At 33.7% G+C, this 13,487-nt stretch overlaps 1 protein-coding gene across 4 annotated transcripts in view; it reads right to left on the minus strand.

Annotated features, from left to right (window-relative positions):
- Positions 1-13,487, minus strand: part of LOC125059903 (uncharacterized MFS-type transporter C09D4.1-like) — a 35,081-nt gene that overhangs the window by 20,537 nt on the left and 1,057 nt on the right. The window contains exon 2 of one of the 4 annotated variants that reach the window (XM_047664590.1): positions 10,744-11,175. In XM_047664590.1, the coding sequence (XP_047520546.1) occupies positions 10,744-11,085 (342 nt within the window). In that variant the 5' untranslated portion in view covers positions 11,086-11,175. Of the gene's footprint in view, positions 1-10,743; positions 11,415-13,487 lie in introns of those variants that run through there. The other 3 variants (XM_047664587.1, XM_047664589.1, XM_047664586.1) reach the window with 3 other exon arrangements.

The following is a 13,487-nucleotide window of genomic DNA, read 5'->3' on the forward strand; positions in this document are numbered from 1 at the left end:
ATAAACGCTTGAATTTTGTTGTTATTTAAAGTTTATCTTTACCCAATTGTTTATTATAATTAATCCAGGTGTTCCAGCACCATAATAGATTATTCTCACATGTATATAAAATTCTCGTGGAACAATGTTCGTTCCCATACTCCTCCGAAACGGCTCGACCGGTTCTTATGAATTTTTTTATGCATATTAAGTAAGTCTGAGAATCGGCTACTATCTATCTTTCAAACCCCTTAATGTTAAGGGTGCGTCCACCCCTAAATTTTTATTTTTATTTTTTAGATATATTTTTTATAATTTTTTATGATACAGCATACAAAAATCCACACAACCCTTAAACCTTTAGTCCTATAATTTCTTAATTATTTACGAAGCTGTTTTTGTTTTCATGATATTAATCCTTATCTCAAATATTAATCATCTCAAGAAATTAAATTTAAAATTGCCTCCAAGTAATTTGATTTCCATAAATGTCTTAGGAAATGTCATAGTTTTAAAATATGGTCAAGTACAATTCTAAAATACACAAATTCGATTGTAGTCAACTAAAATTTGTCGTGTAGGAGCAGGAAATGTTAAAATTGGCCGAGTTATTGTATATCCTCTGCGATATCATAACAGGAGTAGCATTTCCTCACGGAGAGCTATACTCACTTCAACTACAGTCGTTCATTATCTCCAATGGTAGCTTAAGCGGATCCAGAATTCCCATCACGGATCACATGATCAAAGTTGAAATTTATATGTGTGTTGTTTTCTATTAACTAAAACTATTTTCTAACAAGTTGAAATTGAATTACAAATTCGTGTTACAGTACAAATTAAATGTTGAGCGGTTTGTGTGCGGCGCCGCGACTGCCTTGTGGTGTGGGTTATGTGGGACTCTACCGCACGTACCCACTAAAACCCCACGGCGCAACCAGCCTTGTCAGAATCCCGCTACGCCGTCAAACGTTGAAGTCCGGGATGGATTTTGTCAGAGCAAGTACCATACTCTCATCCGCCTATTCGCCCTAGTTTGTTGAGGTGGGGTGGTCGGGTTCAATGCTCTTTTTTTGGACGCAAGGACCCCTGTACCCCTCAGAAGGGTCTACGCTATTTCAAAGATGTGACAACATAGCTACGAATTTTGAAAGAAATACATCGAAATTCATTGCAATTTCGGTAATGCGATCTCTATTGGACTTTACAGAGTAACTACACGGGCCATGAGTAAACGAGCCTAAAGAACGATCAAGTCAGTTGCGAAATTTAAAATCCGAACTAAACATTATCAAGTTATGTAAATAATGCAATAAACTCGCATGTATATCCGTTAAATAAGCTTAAATTAAAAGCATTAAATACCTTTTTAGTACCCGACCGGAACTTTGGTAAACCTTTTTTAACTTTTATTACATGGCAGAAAGAATAATCATTTTTAAGAGTCTTTAATTGTGACTGCAATCTGTGATCTATTGTCATAATCAACAGTATGGGCCTCAAATCATTATCCCACACAACTATTTTCGCTATCTGAAAATCGTGTTTCTTGTGTCCAATTTAATGTATTGTAATGAAAAATACATGCATGCATACTTTTCCTCTTAGCAATTACTACTGCATGCTTTTTGCTCAGATTTTTCTGCAAGGAGTTATAAATGTAAAGTTTTCAAGCGGCACTCTTTTAACACTGCTAATGTACGTCAAACACCTATTATTGATAAAATATAATCTTGTCAGCCGTTTAAAGTTGGGAAATATTTATTGATAAGTTTATTCGTAAAACCATACTTCAAAATGTTTTTAAAACTTTATAATTTTCTTCATAATACAAAAATAATCAGAGATATTATTAATCGTGTCGACTCTAAGAAAAACTGCATATATAAGTAGTAATAGAAGAATTAAGACGTCAATGTTTTCATTGTAGATTGTACCTTAACACTTTTGTGTTAAGGTACAATCTACAAACGAACTTCAAGCCAGAAAGGAACTTATTAGAAATGGGCGGCAGGTCTCTTCTAAAACCTAAGGTTCAATGAACCTTCACTGTCTGTTCACAAGCAACTCTAATCTTCTTTATCAACGTATAAGATAAATATCATTACAACCTAATCTCTTAAACACGCTTTTATCTGTAGAAAATCGACATCATTTGCAATCCGCATTTAATAGTTGATAAAATACATGTGTAAAATTTACAAGAAAATCTATATATTAAGACTAAACCAGACGATTAAATAATACAACCATGGTATAAATGAACCATGGTGCTTGTATTCCACCATTCCAACCATTTGAGGAATCGCAAAAATACAGTCCTGTCTCTGATTCCTGTAACATTTGTTGATTTACCAGATATAAGGCCTACAACGCACTAGCGGCTGGCCGCACATCGATTATTATATGAAACCGCACGATAACAACGCACTCATTTGCGGACAACCGTCAACCGCTCCGGTTGATCTCGAGCTGCGGCGAGCCGCACCGGTTGAATGATGCGGCGCGCCGCATCCCCTCCACGCACTCGGCGCGGTTAGCCGCAAATACCACGTCCTACCCGCCTCAGTCATCGCTTGTTCCTTGCGCTAGACACCACGCAGAGTTTTTTGACGATATTTTCTACGATTATATAAATAAATAACTGCCGCAACTTCTTCAACGTCCATCATGTGCAATATTTCAAGAAGCACTTGACGAGTGACGATTGCGGCAGACCGCAATAGGGACGGTTAGCCGGAATACGGCATGCCGCTACGGCAGACCGTATATACTGCGGCCTACCGCAGCGGCACACCGCATCACGGCCAGCCGCTAGTGCGTTGTAGGCCTAAATCTACAGATGTCAGCCTGTTTACTCGAACAGTTATTACGTGTTATTTCTTCTCGGGAACTAAACCCAGACTTCCAGAACCAGCTCCCACCAGAAAAACTCCTCTTAAGGATAATTATTTTAAGTTTTTATTATTCAGAGTTTTTATTATTCTTCTTGAAAACTTATGGTATCAAAATATATTTTCAAGTCAACTCGCATAGTGACAACAAATTCCGCTAATACCTTTGCGTATTCCTTATCAAAATGTAGTAAACCGATAAAAAATATAGTAAAGTGTGCGATGATTACTCAAAATAAAATGAAATTATCGCGAGCACTTGTGAGACTCAACTACTGTCAAGAAAAGAAGATTAATGGTCTGCATAATAATGTACAGACAGAATACAAAACAGTTCTATAATAAGTGTCTACCATGCCCTCTGCAGGAGCTGAAGAAAAAGTCTCACGTTATCCTGAAATGTACGGGGAAGGTGCGACGGCGGCAAAAACGATCGCCCCTGGCAACGTTCTTGTTAAATGTACACCTTTTTCCTAATCGTGAAAAAGGTATCCCACCGTCACCACGCATCACAATCATTTCAACCAGCTGCAGTCAAGGTACTTCCATAAGTAAGCGCTTCAATAAAACTGCGTACCTACGCCAGAGCCGGGCGGCTCGCACGCTATCTAAATACGTAAATACACCCGTTACCTCTACAAGAGACTGTATGGAGTATATCCTTTGTATCCGCTTATGTACTCGCCCCTTCATGTTTTGACAAGCTACGGCTCAGAAGAGAGCTTGCTATATCAGTGTACCTATTTAGGAAACTTACGGGTCCACTGAATTATGTGGATATAATGGAGTCTATCCATGGGTCTACGGGTTTCAAGCAAGCATCTGAGGCGGAGGTGCAACTGTTCGATGTACCGCGCGCACACTCCAACTTGTTTCACGCGACTGATTCACGCAATTTATAAGATTTCTAGCGAGGTAGACCTATTTATTTGTAGCCTGGCTGAGTTCAAAAGAGATTTTTTTTTATATAACATAACTATTATTACTAAAAAAACACACAAAATAATAATAATCAAAAAAGAAAAATAAGAAAAAGGTATGGAAAGAAAAAAAGGAATAAATACTGGCTCAGCATTATGCTGTGGAGCAGACTGGTCAACAGCGCTGGTCCTTCTGTCAGAGACCACAACAGTTAGTTTGCGACTCAAATGCAAAACAAGAAAAAGAATGTCAATAATAATAATAGTAGAAAAAAAAATAATAGTAAAAATTAACAGTGTAAGTAAAGAAGTCTTGGAAGATTTGTATTTTATTCACTGTATTTTTTATTGAAGAATTATCGTAATAAATAAATTTCCATAGTTAGCGATATTACGTGACCTTCCAGCACATTTGCCTCCTAATCAATAAAAAATATTGATTACATTAATAATTGAGGAAATTTCACTTCTAGTGTCAAGCTAGGTTTTCCCGACAAAATAAATGTTTAACCTTTGAACGCTTAAAATAAAGATTATTTCATTATTTCAGTATAATCGAAACGATTAGGTCGCTTCATCGGCTTAACGGGGCAATTAAAATTACTCGCTGAGACAGCGGCATTTCCTAGAAGTGGCACTTATTAACTGCCTCGACTGCCGTATTCAAATTTAATTAGGATTCTGCCTCTGTAGCTTAATAGGAAACGCAGATGATGATCTTGACTTCAATTCCAATAAATACAAAGACAAAACTATTATAGCAAAGTATAACTGAATTAAGAACTAAGAAACCGCAAGGAAACTTTGGATCCATTTGCGGACTAGTTATTACACAGGACGTTAGAACATCGACATTTTTTAAATATAAAAAAAATAACTGACATCTCGCACTCTACGGCGTAGAATCTTGGGCGCGTACAGTGACTATGTCCAAAAAACTTCGAGATCTGTGTTTGTCAACTTATGCTTAAAATATCTTGGATCACATACGAAATACAACAGTGCTGGATAGAATGCAAAAGAACAAAGAAGTGTTTATGGTTAAGAAAAGGAAACTTGAGTATGTCAAACACGTTTTACGTACCAAAAAATACGAGCTCCTTCAACTAATCATACAAAGCACCAAGTTATTGTTTAGAAGCGCGTCATCCAAAATTAGACTAGCCATGATGATCGCCAACCACCAAGGAGATGGCACTATACGAAGAAGACATCTCGAGACAAATGTCCCAAACCCTCTAACGTCAGTTTGACAATACGTCAAACTGACGTTAGAGGGTGCTCATATAGGTCGTGATAGTTTCAGTTAGTAGTAGGCACCTATAGGCATATTAATAGTAAAATTAATATTATTATTGATATTACAAATCAAAATAAATGTTAACAGTATTGATAAATATTAAGTTCTAGTAATATATTACTCGTATTTTCAACTATATCAAGATTAGAACCCGTCATAAGTTGAAGCCCTATGTCCCATCCAGAAGGAATATACAAACTCATTATATCCGAAAAACAGAAATTACACCGAGAAAAGGACATATATATTGTTTCTAATGTACAGTGCCACATACTTTTCTTGGCCGGCGTTAGAAATTGGTACTACCGTCGCCATTTTGAAATGTCAGACTTGTGCAATAAATAATTTTACTATAAAAATAAAATTCCAGCTAAAATGTATTTTCTAGATACTAGTATACATTGTGTTATTAAGACATTTCAATAAATTATTAAGATAGCCGGCATGACTTCAAATTATTCCCCTTATTATGGTAATTTTTTTATTTAACTGGCAATACTTATATCCATGACAGCGACGCTCTTACCGGCCAAGAAAAGTATGTGGCACTACCATATAATAGCATATATTGATGTCGTATAAAACCCGAACACATAACATTTCTTTTATGAGCAGTATAAAAAATACAATCTGTTACATCGAAGTATCGCGCTGAGACGTAAAAACTGAAAACTTTATGTCTATAAGAGATTACCTAAAACTGTTATATCCAATATTTTAGGTGTCGGAATCTAGGACACATGAGAGATGTGTACCTACACTAATAAAGTCCGCCACACTTATAACTAACTAAACTATTAATTATCTATAGATTATATCTAATATATTAGATATTATTTTATACTCTGTTCAAAATAAAGCCAGTCTCTTCGCACTGCACCCCTAGCGACAATCGCGTATCAGTTGGGTATGAGCTCCCCTACCACACGAAGTGTTTCTGCCCCAGATGGGTCTAGAGATTGATGAACTATGTGGTGCGAGAATACATAAAGCACTGCCACGCGCATACGAACTATTAAAAACTAAACCATTATTAAGATATTTTCTTTACCGCTTTGTTAATCATTGAACTTTAAGTAATCTTGGCCACTGATAAAGAAAAAAAAAAGGGTGCGTGTACTTATGTACGCGCGTAAGTTGTTATATAGACCAGTGCCGATAATTTTTGAAACCAAAAAAAATTACAGTAGGATGAAACCCATTAGAAAAGCAGGGGAATATGATCAAAATGAAAGGAAAAATAAATTACGGTCGATCTGAGGTCGGGAAGGGAAGGGGGGGGAGTTTTAAGGGTAAAAAACGGTTAATCTCGATTTCCGGCAAAACTAAAAGTCCTATCGAAGAAAACTAAATGGCAAAGTTGTAGGTCATAAAAAGATCTACAACTTTTGTATTCACACATTTTTCACATAACCTCAAAATTTATGTGAAAAATTCAAAAAACCAACTTTTTGGTTTTTTATTCCTATCTTTTACAAAAATTTATTTTTTTAAACGAAATTTGGTGAAAACTTACCTTATTATTTCCCAAATATACTGTAATTTATTTGATTAAAAATATTTATTTTTTCACCTTATTTTGAATTAATATCGAAAAAACACCCTAATTTTCAATCGAAAATTCTGACGTCAAAATTTCAGCTTTTTTCAAAAAGTTGATGTGCTTTCAGTGCGTTGAAATCTCTACTTTCCTATGGTAAAAATATATATATATATATATATTACCATAGTAAATCTTCTCGGAAAATGCAAAAAATCGTATGCAGTAACGCCCAGACCCGTCATACCCTTCCCTACTTCTCTATAAATCTTCTTTAAATTATAATTAGATGTCTATTTATTACTATTTTAAGATAACTTATATATACCTGAGTGACCTAAAAAAATTTTTTAGCCTTTAGGTGGGCTAAAATTTTCGTATTTCATAGAGTAGTTTAGTAGAGATTTCAACGCACTGAAAGCACATCAACTTTTTGAAAAAAGCTGAAATTTTGACGTCAGAATTTTCGATTGAAAATTAGGGTGTTTTTTCGATATTAATTCAAAATAAGGTGAAAAAATTAATATTTTTCATCAAATAAATTACAGTATATTTGGGACATAATAAGGTAAGTTTTCACCAAATTTCGTTTAAAAAAATAAATTTTTGTAAAAGATAGAAGTAAAAAACCAAAAAGTTGGTTTTTTGAATTTTTCACCTAAATTTTGAGGTTATGTGAAAAATCTGCAAATACAAAAGTTGTAGATCTTTTTATTGCCTACAACTTTGCCATTTAACTTTCTTCGATAGGACATTTAGTTTTGCCGGAAATCGAGATAAACCGTTTTTTACCCTTAAAACTCCCCCCCCTACCCCTTCCCGACCTCAGATCGACCGTAATTTATTTTTCCTTTCATTTTGATCATATTCGCCTCCTTTTCTAATGGGTTTCATCCTACTGTAATTTTTTTCACTTTTTATTTATTTTAAAGGCTATCTGCACTGGTCTAAAACTTCTTTGGCAGTATTAAAAATATTTTTTTGATTGCATGCATATAATTAATTACAATTAAATAATCAAAGACTGGAAAAGTAGTCATTATAGTCAATAAAGTTCAGTTTACATTTGAAAAAATTAAATAAATAAATATTTATTATTATTCTCTTACATTAAGTGTAACATAAATTCTATTATTATTCGAATGTTGTTTTTAAATTATGTCCAATGCCGTAGCATCTTCCGTGGGCAACTTCATTCTGTTAATTTCACTCTCATCATTTTTTCATAACGCGCCTAAAGAACTATAACTTCAAAAAATTATAAAACTGTAAATAATATTATAGCGATATCATGATAAAGGCCTTTCGAGGCTTTACTATACATCCGAAGTTTCCGACTTCTAGTAACTTTAATTAAAGGCAATTAATATATATTTGTTTAACAAGATGATCACATCATCTTATAATAGGAGGAAAAGAAGAAAACTCGACTAACGACAGAAAAAGGACGTAATCATCAATACAAGAAATATTCAAGGAAAATAGAGGTGGGGCCTTAAATTTAGGTACAAGATGTGTCTTAGTATGATTCAACAATCACAAATGTAAAAAGTTTTTTTTATGGGGACATGCATTACACATACCCCCCGCGACTGCTTGGGGCGGAGGGTAATGTGGGGCTTGCGATCTGAGCATACCCACTAAAGCCCAACTTCGCCATCTACACTCGCGCCCCGGGCGCGGTAAGCACTGTAACCGTTTGTTCTCCACAGTCATAATAATTTGTGTATGATGTGGCACAACTAATTCCGAGCCATCCGAACATTGTATTAAATTGCCATAGTAACATGATTTACTTCTATTTAATTTAATTCTTGTACTTTTTAGGTTCTAAAATAACATTTTAATTAATAAAAATAAATATAATAGAAGAGTTACAACTCAGTCGTAGTCCTATCAAATGTTATATATATAGTGTAAACTCTTTATAACGAATTTCAAGAGAACGAGCATTTTTTTTCGTTATATAGAATAATAACAAAGGTGAGACGGCTGTTTATGACCTCAGGTGTATTTGGGAGTGTTCAAGTATTACGTCACGCAATTTTTGGAGTTTATTAACCCCCCCCCCCCCATTTAACGCGCCGTTTAAACGTTTCGTGACCACCTAGTGACTCTTTATACCTAAACGTTACCATTACAGTGTAAAAGTACTGAAAATTTTTTAAGGTTAAATTTAACAATAACGGCTTAATTTGATCCCCGCCCCGCATCGTAACGTTCTCCCCCTCCCCCCAAAATTCGTTACGTATTACTTGAACGGCCCCTAATTCTTAGAAATTTCAGCACCTCAAAAAGTTAGTTTTATAAGCTGATTATAAAAACAATTACACTTAAGTATGTTGTTGAAGTCAAAATATGAAAATATTTCTTCGTAATAAGGAATACCTGTTGCGCTATAAAGCGTGAATTATTGTATGGGGTTTGTGTTAAACCAAAGAAATTTAATTCATTTTACGTTATACTTTATAACGTTTTTCGTTATAACGAATAATGTTAGAAAGAGTTTTCACTGTATTTCAAAATATACGATTGTTTACGCCTAAATCGATAACACAATATATTACACCGTAAACAATATAATTTACGTTTTAGCCGCTTTAAATTAATGAAGGTTCGGGTCTGACAGATGCTACCATAAAGGTTTTAAGGGGATGAGTCGTTAACACCCTAAGCTGTATCGCTAAATAGTACTTATATACGTATCACATCATATAATATTCCAAAAACAAAACCATCGCCACAGAACTGTGTGTATACTGTAATCTTTATATTAGTTTATTTTTATTATTTTACTTTTTTATTTTGTGGTTGCTTGTTTAATTTTTTTTCTTGCCAGCTTGATTATGTTCTAATATAATTGATTCTTGTATAATTTCATGCATACACATTGTTTTAAAACTTATAAATAAATAAATCAGTGGTTGCCTGGAAGAGATCGCCGGAAAGCGATAAGGCCGCCAGTTGCCTTCTTTTTATTTAATTATGCCAATTGTATTACAATTATGTATGCAACGAAGTCTTAATAAAAATAATAAATAACTAATAAACGTTTAAAAAAATTTGTAAGTTAAAAAATATATCACCCTATTCCGTATAATATTATAGATATTATTTGCACCTTGTGTAAATTGTAACGGACCTATTACTGTGACATATAAAATAAACATTTCGGCAATTAAACCATATTATTTTTACAACATTCCGATTTTGTTTAATATTTGTCTACATTGACTTATTAGGAAACATGAACAAATTTCGTATCAACGTGACGCGTGGAGTCTACAGAGCTACGTTGCTTTATCCGATAGCTGTTGAGTTTTTCACTTACATGCATTTTTACTTCTAAACATTACATTTTCTAAACATTCATCTAAGTTTAATAACATCAACACGTTAATCTCAATTTTGTTCCCAAGTTTGCATTTATACCTACGTGAAAATAGAGTAAAATTGTTAGATTTTTAATCAAACAACCTTAAGACCAATGAACGATGACGAATCATTATTATCAGGATATTTTTGCCAATTTATGTTTAAAATGTTGACATTTTTATCATATAAAGTTGATTATAAATAATATTAGTCTTACATATAGTGAGTTCAGATTACTGCGTGTGTTTTCTAGCTACCAGCTATCTACGGCTGCCTTCGCAATTTTTTAGGTCTGACAGAATGTTAACGAACTTTCCTTACTGTGCTGGCAAAGTGTTAATTAGATCTTAGAAAATCGAACATAACCACATAATCGTGATTTAATTTAGATGGTTTCTTTTACCTATTGTAAGAATATATACAAGTGTATTTTAAAAATAAAAAATCAGGGACAATACAACCTTTTTAGGTCTGGGCCTCAGATTTCTGTATCTGTTTCATGATTATTTATCTAATAGACAAGTAGGTGATCAGCCTCCTGTGTCTGACACACGCCGTCGACTTTTTGTGTCAAAGGCAAGTCGGTTTCCTCACGCTGCTTTCCTTCACCGTTGGTGGACAGGCGGGGATCGAACCTACAACTTCAGGGATGAGATTCGCATAAGCCCAACACTGCTTTGCTTTCTCAAGTCTATTTTAGTAAGGGAAATAAGCATAAAAGATATAACAACTTACCGTTTTATCCAAGAGCCAGCTCGCCGGAAATATCAAAGGCACATACGCAATCATATACACCATTGAAGTCCAAGACACAACTTTACTGGTCACGCCATAGTAGTTCACAACTATATCAGAAATAATCGTGTACTGAGTCCATTGCAGCGCATTCGACGCCGAGTACATTACGAAAAACCCTAGCATCAGCCATCTGGTCTTGGACACTTTATATTGAGGTTCATTCACATCTAAAATAATCCCATCCATAACACTTCCAGGTATTTCATACTTCGGATCCTCATCCGATAGATAAATTTTCGGTATTTCGTTTTGTAGTACTTGCCCGTTATTTGTGAACATTTTATCTTACACTAAACACTTGTGGTCCCCGATACGTCGAAACGTTGTCTTACAGTCCTTGTTTAAATCTCTTATAACTGATTGATAACGCTATCAATAAACGATTATTCGAATTACGCCGAACTGATCGTAATAAATCTCCAGTTCAGTGAAAATGTTTGTCTCTTTATGTTCTATAAAGAACCGTATATAATCTCTACGATCAGCTGTAAGAATGTTTTTTTGTACAGAACTGGATAGAGCAAAGTCCCACTCGATAACAATGCGGTGCGATGTGTGTTTGTCTATCTTCTATGATAAATAATCTACTCGTATTACACAGGTTGGGATAGTCTAATATGGGATTTGATATTCTAAAACACTTTGATATATTAAAACGCCTAAAACAATACTTAAAACTACGTGCTTAGTTCTTACCGCTTTCGCGCGTATGTAACGAAATGCATATATTTTTAATATTGTTCTTATTATCGAAATGTGATCGTAAAATGAATTGAAACAGTTTAAAACGAAAAACATTTCACTAAATCTTGTTGTTCCTCAAACACATACATATTTAACCTGCCATTGTTATTTTCAATAAATATGTCAGATTAAACGTCAAATAAAAGCAAATAACATACAGAACTCCACAGTATCACGTATCTTAAAAATTTAACTATTATTTTTTTACTATATAGTGAATATTTTGTGCTAGTAAAGAACTCGGGAAATAAAGTTGTTCACGTTTATTTAGCTTCAAAGCGATGCGAGCGTGTTAAGGGCAAACTATTCAATAGCTGTTTGTGTTTACAGTGCCACATACTTTTCTTGGCCGGCGGCTGATATTGGTACTACCGTCGCCATTTTGAAATGTCAGACTGACTAATAATTTTACTATCTACCAACACCTAATAAAAATCCAACTAAAATGTATTTATTTTTATTCCTTGCATTATTAATTACAATGGCAAAGTTTTAATTATCGAACGTTTCTGATTGCTAGGTATCTAAAAAGATATTATATTAATAGTACACGTAATAAAACCTATCATAGCAGTTGTTCCCAAGTTTGTGTCACATTTATTTAAACCTAGAACTGTATTTTCTATTATTTTATTAAGGCATTTCAATAAAATATTAAGTGCCTTCAAATGACTTCAAATTATTCCTCTTATAATGGTTAATTTTTATTTACTTAGTTATGGTTAATTAGTATTGCCAACTAATATCCATGACGCTCTTACCGACCAAAAAAAGTATATATATACCATGTGGCACCTGTATACGTATAAGTGCCTTTAATGATTGGTTAAAATCTACAGCTAATGTTTTACACTAAAATTTAATGACGCAACCCGCGAATTATCTTTCCACTTAAATAATTCCGAGCGCGTTCAATCGAAAGAAATGATAGCCAAGTTATAGAATTACGTATATACGTATTTAAATTTTAAAAAATATCTATTTTTAAAGTTTTGTATCTTAAAAAATATTGTTTTAAACGTTGCGTGATTTAATGTGACACTCATCAGCAAAGTTTAAATTTTATACATATTCAAAATAATTTCTTCATTAAAAAAGGCGTTTTGAACTGGTAATATTTTCGTATAAATCTGTGATTAAATGCATGTTTAAGAGAAATAGTATAATGAATTTGTTGTAAATTAATATTTTCTAGATGCGTCAGCGTAGGTACACCATTTTCCTAATAATATAACTCTTTCCTAACTTAATAACACTCTTACTACTTGTAAAAAATAGTATTAGATTCAAGATTTTTTTTCTTCCACCCGCAAATTCCCCGCTGCGTTTCGTATGTTTTTTCATATCCTTGTACAACCTCGCAAAACAATCGTTTTATTTCATTAAATCTATCGTCGGAGATTTCACTGTCTATGGTGAACCGTATAGAAATCCGTTCAGAAGTGTTTGAGTTTACCGCGTAAATACAGACGCGGCAAGCTTAAATAAGAATTATATCGCGTATCGCTACTATTGTGATCTCACATAGTAATTGTTATATGATAAGATAATAATAACATGTGATCTTTATCACCTAATCTCTAGTAAAATTCCTTTGAATATTCCGTAACGTGTTAATAAGGGTGAAAATAGCGTATTTCGAATAATTAATCTGGGTTAAAAGGGTAAGGGTAAACCGGAATTCCGTACCCTTATATCAAAGGAGTTCGCGCAGCTTTGCAAAATTGTTATGAAAATTTTATCCGAGGTTATCTAACATATATGATATAAGTCTTTATAAACTTCGTTCTACCTATACTTACTATAAATGTCACCGAAACATTGTTAGGTACTATCGGATCGATTATAAGCTAAATATGGTTTCAATATCATTAATCAACTTTTGTATTTCTACTAGTAATTGAAAAACTGAAACAAATTAAATAATTCATTCATCA

This window comes from Pieris napi, chromosome 20 (assembly GCF_905475465.1).
Source record: "Pieris napi chromosome 20, ilPieNapi1.2, whole genome shotgun sequence".
NCBI lineage: Eukaryota > Metazoa > Arthropoda > Insecta > Lepidoptera > Pieridae > Pieris > Pieris napi.